At 36.9% G+C, this 23,367-nt stretch overlaps 1 protein-coding gene across 4 annotated transcripts in view; it reads left to right on the top strand.

Moving 5' to 3' along the window:
• The first annotated feature begins 976 nt into the window (after positions 1–976).
• LOC139975626 (cilia- and flagella-associated protein 74-like) overlaps positions 977–23,367 on the top strand; it is a 41,164-nt gene continuing 18,773 nt past the window's right edge. For 2 of the 4 annotated variants that reach the window (XM_071983685.1, XM_071983681.1), the window contains exons 1-20: positions 977–1,102; positions 2,465–2,728; positions 3,397–3,558; positions 4,423–4,626; positions 6,077–6,250; positions 7,649–7,759; positions 8,949–9,051; positions 9,533–9,690; positions 10,483–10,771; positions 11,498–11,674; positions 11,814–11,990; positions 12,485–12,603; positions 13,178–13,244; positions 13,745–13,834; positions 15,193–15,316; positions 16,620–16,669; positions 18,267–18,363; positions 20,164–20,298; positions 21,433–21,620; positions 22,321–22,571. In XM_071983685.1, the coding sequence (XP_071839786.1) occupies positions 2,472–2,728; positions 3,397–3,558; positions 4,423–4,626; positions 6,077–6,250; positions 7,649–7,759; positions 8,949–9,051; positions 9,533–9,690; positions 10,483–10,771; positions 11,498–11,674; positions 11,814–11,990; positions 12,485–12,603; positions 13,178–13,244; positions 13,745–13,834; positions 15,193–15,316; positions 16,620–16,669; positions 18,267–18,363; positions 20,164–20,298; positions 21,433–21,620; positions 22,321–22,571 (2,933 nt within the window). In that variant the 5' untranslated portion in view covers positions 977–1,102; positions 2,465–2,471. The remainder of the gene's footprint in view (positions 1,103–2,464; positions 2,729–3,396; positions 3,559–4,422; positions 4,627–6,076; positions 6,251–7,648; positions 7,760–8,948; positions 9,052–9,532; positions 9,691–10,482; positions 10,772–11,497; positions 11,675–11,813; positions 11,991–12,484; positions 12,604–13,177; positions 13,245–13,744; positions 13,835–15,192; positions 15,317–16,619; positions 16,670–18,266; positions 18,364–20,163; positions 20,299–21,432; positions 21,621–22,320; positions 22,572–23,367) is intronic. The other 2 variants (XM_071983682.1, XM_071983683.1) reach the window with 2 other exon arrangements.

Here is a 23,367-nt window from a genome sequence, read left to right as displayed (position 1 = left end):
AGTACTGAGAACGGAATAATTGAACGAATTGTTTACAAATCAAAATAACAAAGAATGCAGTAGAAAAAAGTTGGTTTTATTTGATAACTCCTTGAGCCTCTGTTAGAATGACGAGATAATTAGCAGAATTTCGACATTCCGGTTGACGACTATAAACGTCAGGGAAATGTCTCATCTTGGTTATTGTCTGAAAACTTGACTGTCGTCAGGGAAAAAGTCATGGCAGTTTTCTGCCCCGCACTTTTGACCTTCCTATACGCTATACAATTCCATGACCAGAGCAAAGATAACTGACTTAGTGTGAAAAGTCGAAAATAGGGTTCATTAGAAGAGGTTCTTATCAACGACTATGACTTGAGTAAAAGCTGAAACCCATTTGATAACAATTCTTCAAATACTGTCTAACCCCGCACCCCACCTCCCCCCGCACCCCCCCCCCATTAACAGTTTTCGACAACACATAGGCTTAATTACCTGTTCTACTTACATTAGGCAAACCATCCCCAATCTACGGAAGCTTAAAAAGTGCCATCAACATAAGAAAAACTTTGCCCCATAAGTTGATATTTTTCAGTAAATTGTTTAGATAATAAGATAATATCTTATCAAAAATTAGAAAAATGTTGGATTGCTCAGTTGCTTTAACTGAGCAATTGAACAATTTTCTGCAAAATGTTTAATTGACAACTTATCATATCTCGACAATTCAACATTTTCAGCACAATGTTCAATTGTTCACTTCATTCCATCTGAGCATGGAGCTATAAACGTTTATAGCTCCATGATCTGAGCAATTGAACGTACCCTTACTGCAAAAACATTTGCAAAGAGATCTTTCAAATCAAGTTGTAGTGGTCAAACTGTTTCTTTCTTCCACGCACACCAGCTGATTAACATATTTAGTACATTTCGTAACGTTGGCCAAGAAGTTGAATATTCAAATTTAGGCGCCACAGTATACCATATTTAGTATTGCCTTAGCAACCAAAGAAACCTAGCAAGAACTAGTAATAGAAGCAAACCGTAGACTCTTCATCAATGATATTTTCGGCGACGTAAGGCTCGATGTAAGCTACATAGACCTACATGACAGATAAAACTGGTATGAAACGCTATTAAGACATAAATAGTCTAGATATGAGTTAAATGCTTTAAACCCTTCACTTTTAATGTGGTTCGATTCTTGCCGACGCCGATATGATACACATTACAAGCTTGCGATGCTACATGGCCTAGTTATGCGAATTTAGGCTTAGGCTAGGCCAATGTTATTAATATAAGACTTGTTAAAGTTATTGTTAATCCCATGTTATACTATTGTAGACTAAAGTTAGAGAAAATAAGATGGTGTGGTGTGCGAAATTTTTAATTTAGACTTATAAGTGATGTAGCTTACACTGCATCTAAATCTTTCCCAAACTGTAGCAGTATGAGTATGAGCAGCTGCTGTTCCAGGCTTCCAGCATATCTAAGGATGTAGCATGGTGGGCTCATAATTGACACACTTAAGGATTTGATCAACGATGTCTATCAAGGAAAAATCCAAATCACTCAACTGTATGTGTTTTTCATACGTGTAGTTCCTCAGAAATGTAATGATCTCGAAATATTTAAGTTTCTGTGCTTATGCACCATACAATTGAGCAGAATTTGACCACAAAATGTCTGCTGTGTCAAGTTCTTTCATACCCCTAAATTGACACATTCATTAATAAGCTAACTGTAGTGTAGGTCTTAGTATACACCCATTGACTTTAGATGCTGTTTGGTATGCTATGAGCCACTAAGCTCAGACAGGTCAGGTCCCAGAGAGCAGTGTTATGAATATTGAGGTAATGTTGGTTATTTTTAGGGTGTAAGATTTCCAAATGCCCAAAAAATGTGCAAAACTGGGGGGAGGGTGTTAAAAGCATAAAAAATACCACAAATTGGTCAGCAAATAGCTGAAATGGATTCAAACCCATGAAATATGTAATTCTGCTTGACTGCAAAAAATTTAGGTGTCCTGCTGTATCGTTGCTAGTAATAATTGGAGGTGCGTCAATTATGAAGCCTTTACTATACTATATAGGGATGTACTTGGGCTTTACGAATGAGTTGAAAATCCACTTCCTTCGATGTTTTACCTACTGATAATGTGCAGTGACTACTGTATACAATCCTGTACTACTGTAGTGGGATGCTCTAGGCTTTATGTAGCTGAAACTCGAAATATCCAGGTTTCAATTTGCTGAAAAGTTAGATGACTCCAACTTTTGCTATTTTGTTTTTCTCAAAAGAAGTCCTCGAAAATGACAATGTTTTTTCTGAACCTGCTGTCAACCCTGACTGTCTTGAAGAAAGAGAAGTGATACTTGTCTCTGAGCTCAACTATATAACACACCAGTAACTTTCATAATAATACTTCGCATCAGGCACTTACATTGAGTTAAAAATCTTCTTCTCTCTTTTCTTGTGTTCTCAGCAAGATCATGTCTCAATTTTCAGTGAGAATGGAGGACCAGCTTCCCCCACCCACAGCTACTACAGGAGATCTCATGGCCAGTCCAGATCCAGGATTTTATAATACGACAGGGGAAGACTTCAATGGCATTCCGTCGGCTGAACAAGGGTCAACAATTCAAGCCAGTGCCTGGATGGACTCGAGGATTGGAACGAGGGACGGTCAATTCCAGTATGAACATGAAGCTGACTTGTGGTCGCAGAGTGATGACACCTCACTTACAGAGTAAGAAGGTTAACCTGTTGATGGAAACCATTACCCATTGCATCTGTTTATTGTTTACTTTGTACAGTTTCCTCCACATCTTTTTTTATTTTTATTTTTTGTGTAAAATGTGGATTTAAGACTGCCTGTACTCTATACATCTGTCAATTTGATCATTTCTAGCTCGATCAGGCTACGAGAAAAAGGTGGGAGAAATATAAACGTTATTAGCCAGGCACTCTGGGAAAGCATTGATTGCCAAAAAGGAGAAGATATTTTGCTATAAAAATAATCCAAAACGTGTAATTTGTATTGAAAGAATGTGATACAGCCACTGTTAATTTTGCATCATATTTATGTCCTTTGGGTATTATCATTGTGTGGATACAAAGTACCAATAAATGCGTTTATTCTATTCTGTTCCTTCTATAAGTCATCTTAATCCAACTTTAAGAAACATGAACCAAGCAGTATATTGGGCTAAGCTCTGAAGTTTCTATTTTGTGTACTGTTCAAGAATTTAAAATAATATGTGTGCTAGTCAGGTAATAAAGTTTCTAGATGTTAAAACAAAATAATGAACGTTTTTTTCAGCCTAGGTTTCATATCTACATTTATCCCATTTGATGAGACGTCACAAAAGACATGCAAGACATTAGAAACGGAGAATTCTTTTTCTTATCTTTCAGCGAGGAAACAATTTCGGAACATGATCAGGATAATACGCCAGTCTCAGCTGATTCAGAACAGTTTTCAAGACAAGAGAGGTTGAGAATGTTAGCCTTGAGGAAACACATTGACAGTCTGAGTAATGAAGTGTCAAACAAAGAAAGCCAAGTTCAGACAACAAGGTATAACATTTAGCCAACTAATGTCAATCATAAACATGAATATGCAAAGGAACTCATGGCTGTGTTGAGTCTAGGAGTACAACTTTGTTTTTGGGGGCAGAGAGGAGGTGGGCATGAAGACTATACTGAAGAAACTCAGGGGGCAAAAAAAAATGGAATTTATGGTAGCAAACATCTTTTGGGCATGAAGACTCAAGATACTTGAGGGGCAAAAAAATGGAATTTATAGGAACAGCATGAGTCCGTCTTCGTACTCGCATTCTGGCAAAGTTTCCTGTGCTCGCACTAGCTTGGATAGATTTGTACTCCTACTTGAGAGGTATTTTAGAATTTAGTATGTACACACTATTGCAAACTTAAGTACTCGTACTACAAGTCCTGATGGATTTGTACTCTTACTTGAGGTATTTTGAGGAATCTAGTTTGTACACTCCAGTGCAAACTTAAGTACTCGTACCACAAGTCCGACGACTTTGTACTCTTACTTTTAGGTATTTTGAGGAATCTAGTATGTACACTCAAGTGCAAACTTTAGTACTCGTACTACAAGTCCTGATGGATTTGTACTCTTACTGGAGGTATTTTGAAGAATTTAGTATAAACACACTATTGCAAACTTGTTAACTTGTATTTCAAGTATCACATTTAACAAAGGAACTTTGAGGAGAATAAGTGAATCACCCTAACTTTGCTCAATGCCATTGCCATTGAGCTAAGTGTGTTGCTATTGATAGCCTGTGTTATAGCACATTGATAGGAAAATATCAGTGCTGGATATTATGTTTGTCACTTTCAGCAGTGAAATGTTTTTACTTTCTTTATGCCATGTTTGTGGTTTTCTTTTTTTAAATTTTGTTTTTCAAGAGAGGAGCTGAAGAAATGTAGAAGCACAATTGAGGCTCTTGAATCAGAACAAGACGAGATCTACAAAGATATCGAAGAATCTGGGGAGTCTGGAAACACTGCAAACGTTTACCGCCTTGAGAGCAAGCACAGGAAAGTGTGCATTGAGCTGGAAGCTGAAAGAGAACTGGAAATGCAGCTTATGGAGGGATTGGCTAATGTTGAGTGAGTGCTAAGCATTTCACAATAAACTCTGTCGTCTCAGTTAAACATACTTCGTTAAACATACTTGTTGTTTCTTCTGGCCAAATTCTTGGTCAATTCATGTGAAAATTGACTCATAATGCAATAAAGGGGGAGGGAGAAAAAGCAACCTATTTTCACAGTGCAAAATTCATATTGTGGGCATACACAATTTTGCTAGCTTGTCTCACTGTTATTTTTTATTCTCTCTTGGAAAGTTACTGTTTTCCCTGGTTGTTCAATCTTAAATGACATTCACAGTGATAGAATATGTTGTGGAATTAAGAAGAGTGCTCAGATTCTCAAAGTCCTCACACTTAAAGGAAGGAAGTCAACTTTAAAACAAGTTGTTTGTTGACTAAAAAATTCCCTAGAAGAGCATATTTTGATCAATCAATGATTGTGGATGAATTGGATTATGTCATTTGTTGGTTTAAACTTTGGATCTCATATACTGATTGGTAGTTAGGGGGCATCAAATACTGATTGGTAGTTAGGGGCATCATATACTGACAATTGGTAGCTAGGGGCATCATATATTGATTGGTAGTTGGGGCAACATTTACTGATTAGTAGTTAGGGGGCATAATTTGATTGATTGGTAGTTAGGGGGCATTATATACTGATTGGTAGTTATGGGGCATCATTTACTGATTGGTAGTTTGGGGGGCATAATTTACTGATTGGTAGTTAGGGGACATCATATACTGATTGGTAGTTAGGGGGCATCATATACTGATTGGTAGTTAGGGGGCATCATATACTGATTAGTAGTTAGGGGGCATCATATACTGATTAGTAGTTAGGGGGCATCATATACTGATAATTGGTAGTTAGGGGGCATCAGATACTGATAATTGGTAGTTAGGGGGCATCATATACTGATTGGTAGTGAGGGGGCATAATTTACTGATTGGTAGTTAGGGGGCATCATATACTGATAATTGGTAGTTAGGGGTTATCATAAACTGATTGGTAGTTAGGGGGCATCATATACTGATTGGTAGTTAGGGGGCATCATATATTGATCGGTAGTTAGGGGGCATAATTTACTGATTGGTAGTTAAGGGGCATCATTTACTGATTTGTAGTTAGGGGGCATCATATACCGATTGGTATTTAGGGGACATCATATACTGATAATTGGTAGTTAGGGGGCATCATATACTGATTAGTAGTTAGGGGCATCATATACTGATAATTGGTAGTTAGGGGGCATCAAATACTGATAATTTGTAGTTAGGGGGCATCATATACTGATTGGTAGTAAGGGGGCATCATATACTGATATACTGAGCATATATTCATTTCAACTAAAGTATTGCAATTGTTAGAAAATATCTTATCGTCTGAACATGTTGTACTTGTGAATTTTAATCTATATACAGTGTACATTGATTGTAAAAAAACGCCTTGTTATTTGGTCTTAAAGATTGGAGTTATCTAAAGCTGACTTAGAAAAGGGGAGATTCTTACTGGCAGAAGAGGACCTGCGAGAGAAAGAACAAAAGTTAGAAGAGGAGAGAGGTCAGAATGCTGTGGCTAGAGCAGAGAAGGAGAAACTTAATGCACAATATGCCTTGAAGAGACTCAAGGGGAGCCAAAGGTGAGTTTTAAGAGGCAGTGGTGGGCACAAAAATGGATCTTGTGGGCCACAGTGTAAATTTGTACCCCATTCCTATGTGCCACAGCATTTAAGGATGATCTTTAATCCAGAGAAATCCAGCAAATATTTACACTGTTCAAAAATGAACAGTTTCAATGTGAAACAACAAATACACAAAAGGCAACAATAATAACAGGCAAAATCATATTAAAAGCAAATCTCAAGAATGTGATATTAAAAGAGGTATACACTTAGGATATCTAGCCCCTTAATACCTATATAAAACATATATGATACTTACATACTAAGGATCTCTGCTATAAGAGCACATGCGACGCCACTCTGAACCAGGAGAGGAATCAAGCATATGTAACTCACATAATACGTAAGTATGCATAGATTACGTAAGTATGCATCGATTACATTAGTATGTAAAGCAAGGAGGCAGGTATAAAAGGTCACACCCTAAACACCATTGGGCGAGGGCAGCATTTGACCTTTGCCCGACCTCGACTAAGCGGAAATTTCCCTTTGGTCACGCTAAGGAAAAAACACACAACGGCAATGATGACACAATGTTCAACATGGGGATGCACATTTTCAACTCGTTATGTTGCAATATTGATCATATCACAAATAAAGCCTCTAGAACTTCCCAAAGCATACATAGTTTGTGTCTAATCTTGCCACAATGAAGGCTGAACTTTGGGCCACATTAATTGGTGGTTTTGAAAGGAACCATGTGAGGCCCTGCATGCCACACTTACTTAACCCACCGGCTGTGGTTTAGGACATTTCTAGAACTACATGGGCGAAAAGGGGTGTCAGGTGGCTTATCCCCCCCTCCCCCTCCCACCCTCCCTCCCTATGTTAAATTTGAATTTTGTATGATTACTGAATTACCTGTCTACTCCCAGCTATTACACTATCATGTCATCTGCCCGTTCTGATAATATCATAATCACCATTGTCTAAGCCAAAGTTTTTTTTTCCAAGAAGATTTGAACAACATGTCAAGAAAGCTCCAGATTGTCCTAATAAACAACAATGATCACCTTTCTTACAAAAACATTCCTGATTACCTAATACCTTTATATAGTGCTATACAGGCCTCGCCCATTTGCTAATACACTAAACTTAAATTGCTCTTTTTTTGGGGGGGGGAGGGGTGGGGGGCAGCTATACTGTTGGCTTTAAATATCTCATTTTTTAATGGTCATTTCCTCAAATATCTGCAAGATGTTGGATGAAATGATGTCAGTATTTTTGATAAGAATTGTTGTTTTTAGTACTATTCCTTTTTAGAGTTTACAGAGTTTGTTGGAAATTTCTGCGAAGGGAACGTAACGGTTGATATTTATTACCCGTCACATGCATTGCTTTTCCCCTCCTGTGTAGAGATCACTTTGAAGCATTGAAGGAGAGAGACAGAAAACAGAGGCAGGCTTTAAGTGCTGCTAGGAGAAGCAGAGAGAATGTTGCTAAATATATAAATGAGACTGTCGGCAAGTGAGTATAAAATATGATAAACATTAAAATCTTAAAGGTTGTTAGCATTTGTTAAACATTTATTTTTTTGGTTTCGATGATAATCGTAACCTATGCATTCATGATGGCATATGTATGTGTGGTGGAGGTCAGAGGTCATTTGGGGTCATCAGAGGTTAAATCATGAAACCCTTGTAAACATGTACACACTCACTATACATTACGTCAGATTCATGAAGAAAACTGCTAATGTTACATCATCGAAACCACAATGCATTTTTTGCATTCTAGTTCATGCTTTCATTCCAGTATATAATATTTTTTGTTTGACACTTTTTTGACATATTTTATAGAATAATGTATTAAATATTTTATATTATATTAATATATTATGTGTTTTATTATTTTATTTTATATAATAATATATAAATATATTATTTTAGTAAAGTTGAAGGTAAAGTTGAAGTATGTTAGGCCATTTCATATAATATGCAGTGTAAAAGGTAAAGTCATTTAGTTAGATATCATGATTAGTTTACAACACTTATCAAGTATATAAATATTTATCCAGCCAGGAGGTCAAAAGTTATATTGAAAACCCCAAATTGTGATTGATCAAGTGTGTATGGGATGTTGTCAATAGGAGTTGCACTCTTAAGAAAGACACATCAAACTTTAGAACAATCTAATCACATTTAAGGTTTGTATTAACATAGTTCATACATATATCTAGTCTTGGCTGTGTAGTACATAGTTCATACATATACCAGATCTTTGCTGTGTATTTTCATGGCTCATACATATACCAGATCTTTGTGTTGTATTTTCATGGCTCATACATACCAGATCTTTGCTGTGTATTTTCATGGCTCATACATATACCAGATCTTTGCTGTGTATTTTCATGGCTCATACATATACCAGATCTTTGCTGTGTATTTTCATGGCTCATACATATACCAGATCTTTGCTGTGTATTTTAATGGCTCATACATATACCAGATCTTTGCTGTGTATTTTCATGGCTCATACATATACCAGATCTTTGCTGTGTATTTTCATAGTCCATAAATAAACCTTGTCTTTGGTGTTTTTTATTTTCATGGTCGATCATATACCTAGTCTTTTCTGTGTACATTTATAGTTCATACATACAGTATATATACACACATCTAGTCTTTTAATTTGTATTTTCATGTTTGTTCTGTAGAGTACGACAACAGAGAGAAGTGGAAGAAGAACGAGCCAAGGAACACATGGAGAAGAGGGTCAAGACACTACTCACATTAAAAACAGACATTAAAGCTAACAGGGTGAGACCTATTAATTCAGAGGACAATTCCATCCCACCCACTCCACCCCCATCCCACCCTACTTCCACCCCACCCCACCCACCTCCGTCCCAAACCAACTGCTGAATAGTGAGCCCCCTCTGCACTCTGCTCTAGCTCTGGTATGAAGTTATTGAAACCCCCCCCCCACAGGAGCTGATGTCCATCCCCTTACATAGAGATTTCAGCTCATGGAAGTTTTAACCATAAAACTCAGTTCGGTGTGGGTTTGTTGAACAAAAACTTGGCATTAGCCTGCAGTAACATTTCTCAACGGTTGTAGCGAACCAGCAACCCTAAACCTTAACATACAATGGAAGGTCATTCAAGATTGGACAGCGTGCCCATTTATGTAAATTAAGTCTCTGCATGGTCATGTGAAGAAGTCGTCCTACATCAGCTTACCTCTGTCACGTGTGTAAGTAACCAGTCTTCGTCACTCCATTTCTGAATCCCTCTTCAGGAAAATCTGAAAGCTCTCCAGGCCAGGAACCAATATTTAGATAAAAAGTCGAAGGAAGCCGATGTAAAAGCACGGGGTGATTTGAAAGAAGCCGGGAGAAATGTGGAAGAAGTGATGTTACAGAAGAAGAAACTGCAACAGATGGAAGCGGAGAAGCGGTAGGCAAATGTGAAATAAGCTAAAATAGCAGATGACAAACACTTTAACAATTGCTTGAATAATTTCATTAAAAACTTTAAACTAGCCCACGATTCCAACCGATTTTTCTTTTCATGAAAGTAAGTACTCTTTTTTTGGTATGCCTTATTGGCAATTGACTGGTCACTTGATTCAATTTGTCATGCATCTTGTTTTTTTTTGTGAGGGGTGGGGAGGGGATGTGGGGGAGGGGACTAGACAAACCTATATGCTATGAAATTGTTGCCGTCCTAGACTTAAAAAACATCTGTTTTCAGTGATGTTGGTATTTTTCAAATTAGTTGATCTATTTAATACCAGAAAGCTTGTAACAATGCTGCAGATTCTTAGCATGCACTTTGAAAACATATTTCTGTTACGTTATAAAACAAACTGTACTTCTGACTTTGCCACAACAAGTACATGTTATGCTGCCAGTCTTTGCAGTGACAGTATGAATCATGGTTACACACAAGGAATCTGGTTCAACTGTTTGAATGTTTTTTAAACAGTTTTTGTTGTTTAAAACCTGGTGTAGCTTTTAATGTTCTTCCTTTATCTGTTTCCTTATGTTATTTCCTCTCATGGTAAGTACCATTGATAAGTACCATTATGTTCCATTGATACAACCTTCTTGCACCCATGGTATGACCTCTATGTAGTTTGTACCGTAAGTTGCATACTCGAGCAGACCGTTTAGGTAAACTGCTGTTTTGCCTTTTTGATATTGCTCTGCTTATATATCTCTCCTGTTTTTTCGTCCTTTGATCTAGGAAGTTTCATCAGGAACAGAGACAGAAACAAGCTGCTCTCCTATCGAGCATCCTGGAGGAAGAAAAGCAAATGAAGAAACGGCAGAAGATGTACCCGCAGTTATTCTCAGATCCCAAGAGAGAGAAATCTCTCATCGTGGCTCCTCTAAAGAAGAAGCCATTGAAGATGTTAAAGGATGTTGTTTATGACGATGACACTGCCTATGCAAACAATGAACATGATGCGGAGGGGGCAAGTGAACAGGAGGAGGAGGCTGTGGATGAGAGGCCACCTACCTCTGGCAAGGAGGTAGTTATTGTCTACATAAGGGGGTGGGGTGCGGGAGGCTAAACATCAATCTATTTCCATTTGGTGGGTATGAGGAAGTTTGGCACTTGGCCGAAAAGGAAAAATCTTAGCAGATGCAAAATCCCCTGCAACAGGGCTGAGTCAGTATCAAACAGTGGAGTTTATCTCTGCAGATCTGCCACCCCTTGTCTGCCCCCCCCTTCTGATAGTACCTAGTTATACCAGTCATAACAACTATGGTAGTTCTAGTTAGCTGTAGGAAACAAGGAATACAAGGGCCTTGCAAGGGCCAATGCCCAAGGGCCAATGCAAGGGCCAATGCCAATCTGTGTGGTGAGCCTATGCATATTGGCTTGTAGTGTGCATATTCTCAAGCAGTATGTTGATGACCAGGGGTCTGGAGCTAGGTCCCAGCGGACATTTGTTTCGCCAAGTCCTGTTTATGATGTTGTCATTTTACTTGATAAGAAAATGAGACGATATTAGCCTTCATCACAATTGTTTCCCAGGTTCTGTATAATTTGACCCCTGACCCTAAGACTGTAGCCCCTTGATCCCCATGGCTCTCTTCTCACTTGTCAGGCCTGTGGTTGAAACTTGTCCATTTTTTGCTGTTTGGAAGGAATGCAGTGGACTGTGGTACACTACCTTTTGTCATGCTGTTGTACATTTATTTATCTACTTGCACTGTAGTTGTTCAATACCATGGTGCTGTTGTCTTTCCAGGTGGTATTTGTGGGACTCGCAGATGAGGAATCCTCTGATGAAGAGGATGGCTTGGACCCTTACGGGACCGCCAACAGGGACGGTATAGATGGGTTGGGAAACGAAGGGAAACTTCCCGAAGAGTTAGCACAGCCGGAATTTGAAGGGCTGTGGAATAAAACGCACAAACCATACGCAGTAAGTACTTTATGTAGTAGAATAATTGTAATATATATATGAAAGTCAACAACTTTTGTACCTAGCAATGTTTCCTTCGTTCTTTCAGCCCTTCCATCTCTAATGTCTTTATCTATTTATTTATTTATTTTTTGGAAAGGTACCTAAAGATGAAGAGTCTACTTATACCTTAAATTATCCGAGCAAGATGGAGAAGGAAATCATGGCCCATGCTTTAGACAAGCACAGAGCCGGGATCGTCAGAAAGCAGATAGCTGCTGGCAGAGAATTCAAGGGCTGCGCGTTCGTTAGCAAACCTAATGTCGTGCATTTTAAGGTGAGTCTAAACGATACGCTTGTTAACTTGTAGAAATTATGTCCCTTCTCACTGAAAATTTGACTGTTTTATCTGGAAGAAAGTGATATTATTGTGTGAGCAAAATGTGCATGCCTGCATAAAGTTTTCCAGAACAAAAATTATTGGAATTTTTGGTTCTTGATCTGTTTGAGATTTTAACAAGCTTAAGAGTTTGTTGTGTTTTCAACAACTCTTGATTTTGTTGTACACAGAGGTATAACCGAGAGGAAAATATGAATCTCCTTTCATCTATTTGGTGAGAAAGTTGCTTGTAAATTTTGTACACCAGTGTTTGTTAGATTTCAATGTCTGCATTTTACAATCATAAATTGCTAAAAATATTTCTAGAAGAATTTGTGTCATTGATCTGATGATTCAAGCCTTTTCTGATAGGGTCGTCTTTGTGTCAACAGCTAATGTCATCTCTCAACATATCCTATCATAAATTGTCGATATTAATATTGTTTATTTAGGATTTTGATGTGGGAAAGCCATACAGGAAGAAGATAATCCTCACAAATGTATCCTACAGCGTCAACTTTCTCAAGTTACTTGATCTCTCAGAGCACTTAAAAGACTTTGTTGATCTGCAGTAAGTTAATCTAATCTCTTTTCATTCTGGTTGATAGTTTTGCCCGAAATTTCTTTTCCTCTTAGTTTTTCTTGTTAAGATCGGAAACCAAATATTCTGAATTATTTCATTGCAAATTTTTATCCTACCCTCGAAATGATCAGTTTAGGGGCACATCTGTTCTCTGATGGAAATTATGTTCATCGTTGATAAATTGGAAGGTTTTGTACGCATAAAACCCTCTGCTACTGGTGTGTGTTAGTTGTTAAAATTTGATCTTGAATTTCTTTTTAATTCTGTTGATCTTTAATTTGATCTTTGTTCTGGGAGTGAACTGTGAGAGCCGTACCACCTATAACATTACCCTATAATCACTATCGACAGTTTTGAAATTCTCAATCTGTTCTGAATATATCTTCTAACTTTAATTGCCATAGGTTTATGATTTCTGCATCAAGATATTTTGAGACTGACAGGAGAAATAAACTCATCTGGAATATGTACCTTTTGAATGGTCCATGTCAAATTCTGTATTTTTTATTTTCAAATACTCTTTTTCAACTTTTGCAAGTTATAGTTTTATTTATTTCTACAGATTTGATCCTCCAGGTCAAATGTCTGCAGGCATGAGTTGTGATATGCTTGTCAGTTTTAAGCCATTGGTAAGCTTTCTGTTGATTCTCACTCCAATCATCGATACTTGAAAGTCAACTCAACACCACAATGATTATATTGTTTTAAACTTTTACATTTTATTTTCAGGAAAAACAAGAATTTTTATAATTAAATTGTCAATTGGTAGTTTCTGTATGGTATAGTATCTTTTTCGATTCTGCTAGCACTGCAAGTCCAGTTGATTAAAAGGAAATATAGATGTAAAGATTTAAGGAAGCGGAAGCCTATTCCATTTTTGCAATTTAGCAAAACAAACTTAACTTGTTAAAAAAGGGACAACAAGACAGGTTGGATAGATTCTTAACTTGTTAAATTAAATTTAATTTGAATTTCTCATGCTTATAAGACAAACAGCTAATATTTTCTATATTTTTTCAAAACGTTCTATTGAAAACTAAAACTTTAATATTTCAAAAAGAAGCTACTTTCAGTTTGTCATGAAATGTTTTATTACATGGATTTGACTTGAACTTTCGTTCCTTTCCAGATTAACGAAGATCTGTTTGGCGAGATCCAGTTTTTGGCCCAGACAGGTCCTTTCAGTGTACCTGTTCACTGCACGACCAAGAAGTGTGACGTAAGTAAACATTAAGTGATGGTCTTGCGTGAAGTTCATACTCCTGGGTGTCTCCTCTGATCGACCAAGAGGAATCATATAGTGGCAAAGAGCAGTAGCATGGGTAGCCTCAAATTGAAAGAGAGAAGCTCCCATACTCAGATAAACTTACTTTTTCGAATAAAATATTGGGTAGTGCTTCTTTTATAACTTATAACATATACAACCATTTGCTAGATTCAGTCAGTAATTTTGTAAATAACTTTAGGTACATCCGTTGTAAAGTTAACTAGTCCTGGGTAAGGTGTTCATGTTGGTTTCTCAAGGTGTTTACACATCTGTTGTGATGTTAATGCCACAGACTAGATCCCTGCTAGGGTTTCCCTAATCCTTGTCTTTTTGTTGCGACTAAGACTGGATGTTATGACGTGAGACATATATCCTACAAGCCTGAATAAAATTTTATTACAGTAACCTTGCATATATTTCTTAATTCTTTGTTCTGAACTCATTTGTAAGTTTTCAGATACTGAGCCACCCAAAAAGGATCTTTTAGTCATGATAGTGTACTGCTATGGAGAAATTTCTTATAAAGAGTCATAATATTAATGATGATGCTATAATTTTTGCCCATGAGTCCATGAGTGGAACTGCTGTAAAGCAGAGCACCATAGAGAGACAATACTTAAAAGAACAAATCATACAGCTGGACACAGCTTTTGCTTTTGGTTGTTTCTCAGACAACCGGGTCTTACTTTTTCTATGTCCAAACTGCAAATTTGGTTGTCTGAAGAAATGTAGAAAAGAATAACAAAGAATGACAAAATATGTACACTGTAGGAGAGATGTGTAGGTTTCGGTTGAATAAAACACCAATATGTACACTGTAGGAGAGATGTTGGTTAAGTGAATAGAACACCAATATGTACACTGTAGGAGAGATGTGTAGGTTTGGTGAAGAGAACACCAGCTTTGGGCCATTAAGAAAATGCCATGAGGATCATGGACCCATTTGGTTTATTTTCCGTATCTACTAAGTGATGGTGTGGGGGGGGGGGGGGTAAGGAGGGAGGGTAACAGCAATTTATCTTGTTACCTATTTGGAGGTATTTTGTTACAATGCATTCTGAATTTGATGTTTAGAACTAGTTGTCCATCTGATGACCACCATTTTGGTTTCCCAATCAGAAATTTTTCATCTGGGATGGTGGGACTACCGTTAAAGAATTTGCAAATGTACAGATAAGGGGTTGGTTCGAGAAGGTGGCAAAAGTGATTTTTTCCCTGCTATTATTTTTTTTATGATGTAACTTTTATGTAACTAGTTTATGTAACTTTTCTTGGTATATCTATAACATTCTCTAATAATTTGACAACAGGTTTCTGTGGATACTGACATTGTGGACTTTGGAGTGCAGGTCATCGGTGAAACTCTAAAAAAGAACATCACTTTGAGAAACAAAGGGGCCAAAAGAACAAACTTTGAATTCATCAAAATAACAGGTGAGTTCTAATCTTGAGTCTGCAGTGATGAATTGTTATTTCCCTCAAGGTTAGGTGTTATGATATGAAATGAAGATATGAAATTATGATATGACATTCATATAAAAAATGGAGGACACATCAAGGAATCGAAGAGACAAGTTGATGATGTGGTCTGCTAGTTATGAATCATAATAAAAATAAAATAAAACTGTTAACAAACTGCTTATCCACTAAAGTGCCTGTGTAAGAGAATGTGTAAAAGTAAGTGGGCCTGACGTTTCGATCCTAGCAGGATCTTCTTCAGAGCTTCTTCTTCAGAGCCTCTGAAGAAGATCCTGCTAGGCTCGAAACGTCAGGCCAACTAACTGTTACACAGTTATGAATCATGTTTTCAAAGCTTGTGGGTAACTGCTGCATGTTACATAAATATATGTCAACATGTTTATGAGAACAGTTTGAACCCAGTTAAACGTATGGTCACATTAACTGTAATGAAACTGTACTTGGTTTGCACAGTAGGAGACGCATATTCATACATGTAAAGCCTACATGCATTGAAGCCAATACAGAACAGATAAAATTCAGAAGTTTTAGAACATGTAGCTGTAGGATTCCATAAGTATTGAACTTGGCTTTTTTGGTTGTTGTTGCTTAAACTGCTTTCATAAAAATGCCAGACATACTAGTTTTCGGGTTGGAGCTATGTTGGATGGAGGACTGTGCATAGAATATGCCCGACTGACTGGCATAATATAATATGGATGTCTGGCCACCCTACTCTAGTTTCATCTTGAGTAAAAGGTGTATTTTTGGTATCTCAGCTATCTCCCGTTGAGAGCCTGGCTACATTCTGCATTCTCCACTGCACTTGACAGTGTAACTGTCTAAGTATGTTCTTCTGAGATTTGGAGATAATTCAGTTAGAAAGACCAAAACAGATTTAAAACAGAGTAGATCGCAAGAAGTTTAGTTTATCATCCCTGAAAATTGACAATTTAAACAAAACAAAACATACTCTGCAAAAGCAGTCATTTTGGTAGTTATGAAGTTGAGTGTTTGGAACCCTAAACATAATGGTGCCTTGATGTTCTGTATTTCTTATGTTCCTTGTGATCTGGTTCAGATTTAACCATTTTGTTCTTATTTGGCTTTTGATTTATTGAGCAATGTACACATACATTATTGAGTATGCAAAACGGTGTAATAATTCCAACCACCAAGTTTCCAGGTTTTAAATCAGCTAACGCTATCATTATCGATCAATATTATTGATTAAAAAATATTATTCAACTTGCTTCCTTTTACATCTTTTTACCCAAAGGCATGAAGCAGCCCACAATCTTGTCAGTTGGAACCTCCTTGGGTAGAATGGTAAGATATTATGTAAGTTTTCTTGATTTATAAGCCTGTAAGGACTCGCTCCTGATGACCAGTCAACCCTTTGGCCATGAGATGATTATATAAGGCCTGGGAGAACCCGTAAGAGCTGTTGCCAATGCTAACAGTGTTTTCATGACTTTATAAAAGGTATTGTGAAATGCTGCCACCAGTAGGCATGCTTTGAGCTACAGGGTGTGAGACATTGTCGAGGCTGAGAACTAACTGTTCAAAGTGTAAAGATGTACTGTGGGCCGTAAGGACATGGAGATTAGACAAGTGTAAGAACTAGAGGAAGTAGTAAGAAACCTTTTTACTCTGAACTTTGACCCTATGATGTCATAACTCTTAGAGGTACTACATCCCGTGTCGGGGCACATACTCACCAAGTTTGAATTTCATCAGCCTTATGGTTTAAGAGGGAATTTGCCACACACTTTTTTTGCACAAATTTTGCCAGCTTGGACCTTTGACCACATTTGATCACATGACCTCTGTCATTTTACATTAAGTAATGCACTGTTAACTTGCAGTCTGATATTCCACATGGATTTGAATGTTCCAGCCATTTTATCGCTTTGGAGTGTGCATAAGGGCTAAACAAAATTTGTGGGGTTATTTGACCTCTGACATTTGGCCCCATGACTCCATAAGTCACAGAGGGACTACAACCCATACCCAGGTACATACCCACCAATTTTGAAGTCCATCGGCCTAATAGTTCAGGAGGAGTTCAGGACACACTCTTTTAAGCACTCTTGTACAAACATATGTGCAAACAGACATGTTTGATCACCTGACCCAAAGAATGGACCCCTCACCATAGCTTATTCCTATATCACTTCAATGAGCTTAAAGACATGTACGTTTTCTGCACCAACATATCCATGGCAATCGTTGCTATGGTGACTGAAAGAGCACTCATAGATTCCCAAACAGTTTGCCATGTATATTACATCTATGGGGATGAGAGAACAATATGAGAACTGCGACAAGCAGCTTTATGGAAATATTCAGGTAGTAGAATTAACTATAATCACAAAAGAAAAGTTGATAAAATTTTAGGTTAAATTTATCAGGTGAAAAGAATTTGAAATCAATCGGTTTTCAGATGGAAATTTTGTTTACTTAAAACTGCATAAAACTTAGTTATGAGCTATTAAATGGCATGTATTTATTCCGATGAAAACGGAAAACCAGGACTCTGAGCCAGGTTAACACCCTTTGTGGGCCTAAGGCACCATGTGCTTACCCCCATCCTCACCCCATCCCCTTCTTCTAAAGTAATGAAGATGCAACCCAAAGATAGGAAGTTTGTATGACTTGCCTGGAAGTATTCACTGAGTATTGAGTGAGTAATTAGTTTATTTAGGGGATTAATTTTTTTAAGAGTTGTGACCTCTTTCTCTCAAGTTTAATAACATTTTGCTGGTAAACAAGATCTTTAACCAGAAACATAGTTTCTATTGGCATAACCTCTTAAAGTGAAGTCTTGCAATCTATGGACACAGCAGTTTTAGATAATTAAGCAATTTTAAGTACTAATATGTTTTATAGCTTCTCATTATAATCTGTTGCAATATTCTGGCAGACCACTGCAGATGAAAGTCTCAAACCAGAGACCGCACCAGAAGAGGATGTGAAAGCTAAGGGGAAGAAGAAGAGAGGGAAATCAAAGGAAAAATCTGGTAAGAATCAATGATGATGATGATGATGGTGGTGATGGTGGTGGTGGTGGTGGTGATGGTGATGATGATGATGTTGTTTATGATGATGATGATGATGATTATGATGATGATGATGTTTATGATGATGATGATGATGATGATGATGATGATGATGATGATGATGATGGTGGTGATGGTGGTGGTGGTGGTGGTGATGGTGATGATGATGATGTTGTTTATGATGATGATGATGATGATGATGATTATGATGATGATGATGTTTATGATGATGATGATGATGATGATGATGATGATGATGTTGTTTATGATGATGATGATGATGATGATGAGGGTAATGATGGTGATGAGTATGGTGATGGTGGTGATGGTGATGATGATAATGATAATGATGATGGTTGTGATGGTGATGGTGGTGATGGTGGTGGTGATGATGATGATGGTGGTTGTGGTGGTGATGGTGATGATGATAATGATTGTGGTGATGATGGTGATGGTGGTGGTGATGGTGATGATGGTGGTGATGATGGTGATGATGATGGTGGTGATGGTGATTGTGATGATGGTGATGGTGATAATGATGATGATACTACTTTGCATATTAGAATCAGGGCTGAGTTTGTTATTGCTACAGTATGAACTAATTATGTTGCTGACTGCACCAGTTTGGATGGGAGGAGGAATGAATTAAAATTCATAGTGGTTTGAGGAGGAAAGTGATCTAGTATCATGTTGGTGGGAAGGAGAAATGCAAAATGAAACCATACTTCATGAGTGGTGATATTACTTGCACTTCACGTCAGGTTGCTATCCGCATGACAGTATTACATCATTTTGGAATTATTTGAACAGTTTTGGAAGACTATTTCAGATGGGAAAACGATAGAATAAATCCTGGATAAAAAGGCCATCTTACTTTATTTGCACAGGGCTCAAATCCACTTCCACCCACATGGTGGGTTTCCTTCTATTAAACGCCATCGCCTTTTGTCAGACCATTAACATTGGTAGTTCTCCCACAATACTAAATACTTTGAATTAAACCAGTTATACAATGTTAGAAATATTTAAAGGAGTATTCCAGTGATGAAAATTGACAATTTAAAGAAAAATAATGAAACCTAAGATCTGCATGTAGTTAAAGGTGAAATTCATATCCCAATAGCTTATTTAAATGCAGGCTCTATGAAAATATAGGATTAGAGAAGCTTAATGAAATTTTGCATCTGGCAACGGTACAGTGGATGACATCATCATGGCAATGCATTGAAAATAATGTGGTTGTTTTCTTTCTAATCTATGTTATTGCTGAACAATGCAAGAAAATTCATAAGTTCTACTGTTTACAATCCAGTTTTGTCCTGAAACTTGTCTGGGTATCTGTTTGCTTAATGTCACATGCTAATTTCTTTTTATTTGTCATCCCTTTTAGGTGCTGTTATTTCAAGTTTTGCTGTTTACGATTTGCTATTTTTTTATTTTTCCACCCTTTTAATTTCAAGTCAGATGCTTGTATTACTTTGCTTGATTTATTTATTTCTTTTACTTTAAAGTTCAATGCTTTCTTTTGTTAAAGGACACATCCTGCTTTTCATTGCATGAGTAAAAGTCGGTTTCTGTCACAGTGGTGTAAATATATTAAATGATTTCATACTTTCATACTTTCATATTAATATACTTTCATACTAATTTCATACTGTCATTTTCATATTATTTAATACTTTCATAATTTCATACTTTCATATTAAATGATTTCATACTACTGACAATTGTCATAAATGATCCTCCTTTTCATTGATATAGCTGCGGTCAAACCGTCAGAAGAAATAGAGCTAGTCCAAACACCTGGAGCAGAGCCTGAGCAGCAAGCAGCCATTGAAACAGAATCCGCAGAGCAGAATCAGGACTCAGAAGAGCAAGTGCCTGCCGAGAAGGAAGGTATGTACCAGCTAATATCTCAGGCAGTGAGTTTGGATTTGATGACTGCTTTCCAGCAATGTTAACAATGTACTCGGGGTTGTTTGTAATTTGATTTCATTCAAATCACGGTACTCGGGGTTTGTAATTTGATTTCATTAAAATCAATGTACTCGGGGTTGTTTGTAATATGATTCCATTCAAATCAATGTACTCGGGGTTTTTTGTAATTTGATTTCATTCAAATCAATGTACTCGGGATTGTTTGTAATTTGATTCCAATCAAATCAAGGTACTTGGGTTTGTAATTGATTTCATTCAAATCAAGGTACTCAAGGTTGTTGGTAATTTGATTTCATTCAAATCAAGGGACTCAGGTTTTTGTAATTTGATTTCATTCAAATAAAGGTACTCCGGGTTGTTTGTAGTTTGATTTCAATCAAATCAAGGTACTCTGTGTTGTTTGTAGTTTGATTTCAATCAAATCAAGGTACTCGGGGTTGTTTGTAAGTTGATATCATTCAAATCAAGGTACTCAGGGTTTGTTATTTGATTTCATTCAAATCAAGATAGGTCAATCGGGGTTGTTTGTAATTTGCTTTTATTCAAATCAAGGTACTCGGGGTTGTTTGGTATTTGATTCCATTCAAATCAAGGTACTCGGGGTTGTTTGTAATTTAATTTTATTCAAATCAAGGTACCCGGGGTTGTTTTGTAATTTAATTTCATTCTAATTAAGGTACTCGGGATGTCCCATAGTTTGCTTTTCATTCAAATTAAGGTACTCCGGTTGTTTGTAATTTGATTCCATTCAAATCAAGGTACTTGGGTTGTTTGTAATTTGATATCATTCAAATCAAGGTATTCGGGTTGTTTGTAATTTTATTTTATTTAAATCAAACCATATACTAGCTGTTCAAACTCGTAGGCAGCTACTTGGTGAGTTCATTCAAATGCTAGATTCTTTTTCTCCAAAATTTATTGCCCAGAAACTATTTTATACCTACTTTATTTTTTCACAATTTTTTAACTTTTTATTTACTTATCTTTTATAATAATATACTATGTAAATATAACCCTATGTCTGTTAAAGACAATTGTATTTATTTAATTACTATTTTACTTAACTAATTTGCTTTTATCCTCTCAATGCAGATGAAGATGTAGAATGGATGGATGAAGAAGATACTTTCGGTCTAGACGGTATGAGAATCGGAGAGGTCTCTGGAGGAGAGATTGGTCCATTTGGATCTGTTAAACTAGAGATTATTTACCAACCGACGGTACCAGGGAAAGTTGACGTGGATTTTGAACTGAGATTCTCGGATGAAGATTCCAGTAGTGTAAGTAGAATAATATAGTGTGATGTGTGATGATTTACACGTGGTATGACTAAGTACATCTATAGCTGAAGTGGATTACCTAGTGGGAGATACTGTTATAGATAGCTATAGATATTTGATGTGGGTTACATCAGCTGTATAGTTGATTAACTAGATAAATATATTTGAGGTGGGTTACCTAGCTATAGATATTTGAGGTGGGTTTCCTTACCTGTATAGTTGATTACCTTAATAAACATATTTGAGGTGGGTTATATCAGCTATATAGTTGATTAACTAGGTAAATATATTTGAGGTGCGTTACCCAGCTTTAGATATTCGAGGTGGGTTACATCAGCTATATAGTTGATTAACTAGGTAAATATATTTGAGGTGGGTGACCTAGCTATAGATATTTGAGGTGGGCTACATCAGCTGTATAGTTGATTACATAGATAAATATTGTTCATTTGGGATATCAAGCTTTAGATATTTGGGGTGGGTTACCTTGCTATGTTTACATCAGGTGAACTACCCACCCGATGTGGGTCTCCAGGTGGGTTTCCTTACTATGCAAACTTGACAACAGTATAACATACCTACACATATTTGAAGTAGTTAAGTTATCTTTATGCAATTTCAAGTTATTTATATAGATATTTTGCAAAGAAAAGCTTTCTTATATTATTATTTCATTGACTCTCTCTAACCCCATTCCCAGATTCCGGTCAAGTCATACGCTAGGGCCATCGACGTCCCAGTCTGGGTGGAACGTCAGAATGTAGACCTAAAGATCTGCATGTTCGATCGGCTCTATCAGGACGCGATCGTCATCAATAATCGAGCAACGACAGCTCTGCGATTAACCATGGAGGTCTGCAAGGAACTGAGGAACCACTTGGAACTTTTACCAAAGACAGCTTATATTCAGGCCCAGTCACAATTCTCTGTACAAATGAAGTTCCTCCCAAGGTCAGTTTCATGTCCTCTATTGAAAACATTAAAAATCTATGTGTGATTCTAGAGTTTTATATCATAGGTTTGGTGGTTGGGGAGAAAGGGGGGGTGAGGGGGGGTGGGGAAAAGGGATGCTGGGTGAGTTAACAAAGTTCCAAATGACTAGTATAATAACTGATGGTGTAATGTTTTAAGTCAAAAAGTGTAAGCCATTTTTAAATTGGTAAATTTGTTATCTTTATAGGTCTCTAAGCATTGTAGAATTTTGGTTTCTAAGTTGTTCCTGGTGCAGAGATCACAAAATAATTCTGTTAAATCTTAAAGTAATCTTGTATCGTGTAACCTTGATGTTGATAAACTGCTTCTATTAAATGCAAGAATTATGAACTTCTGTCAAAGTGAGAGTGATGCATTATTATTTCTGTATACAAATTAAAGATGGAAAAACTGGACAATTCATTAAGAGCGGTCACGGTTGTCTGCTGGAATATTCATCTATCATGAGGAATTATAATAGAACATTCTTTGATTTGTGGCTAATTTGCTCCAGATCTCTGAAATTGTTTTGTTCCGATCAACATTTTATGATATCTACTTGGGTGAAGTAAATGATAATCACAGTACTAGCTATTATATACAAGCAAAGTATTCATGTGTGGAGTAGTTGAGCTATGTTAAAAGTGGAACTAGATGGAAGGTTGACCAATATTGTCAACAAAAGTCAACAAATGTTTACATCTTAATCTTTGATACTGCTTTTTATAAGCATTTATATTTTTACCGGTGATAAATTAATAAATATGAACTACAT

Source organism: Apostichopus japonicus, chromosome 11 (assembly GCF_037975245.1).
Source record: "Apostichopus japonicus isolate 1M-3 chromosome 11, ASM3797524v1, whole genome shotgun sequence".
NCBI lineage: Eukaryota > Metazoa > Echinodermata > Holothuroidea > Aspidochirotida > Stichopodidae > Apostichopus > Apostichopus japonicus.
This window is presented reverse-complemented; position numbering and strand designations above follow the sequence as displayed.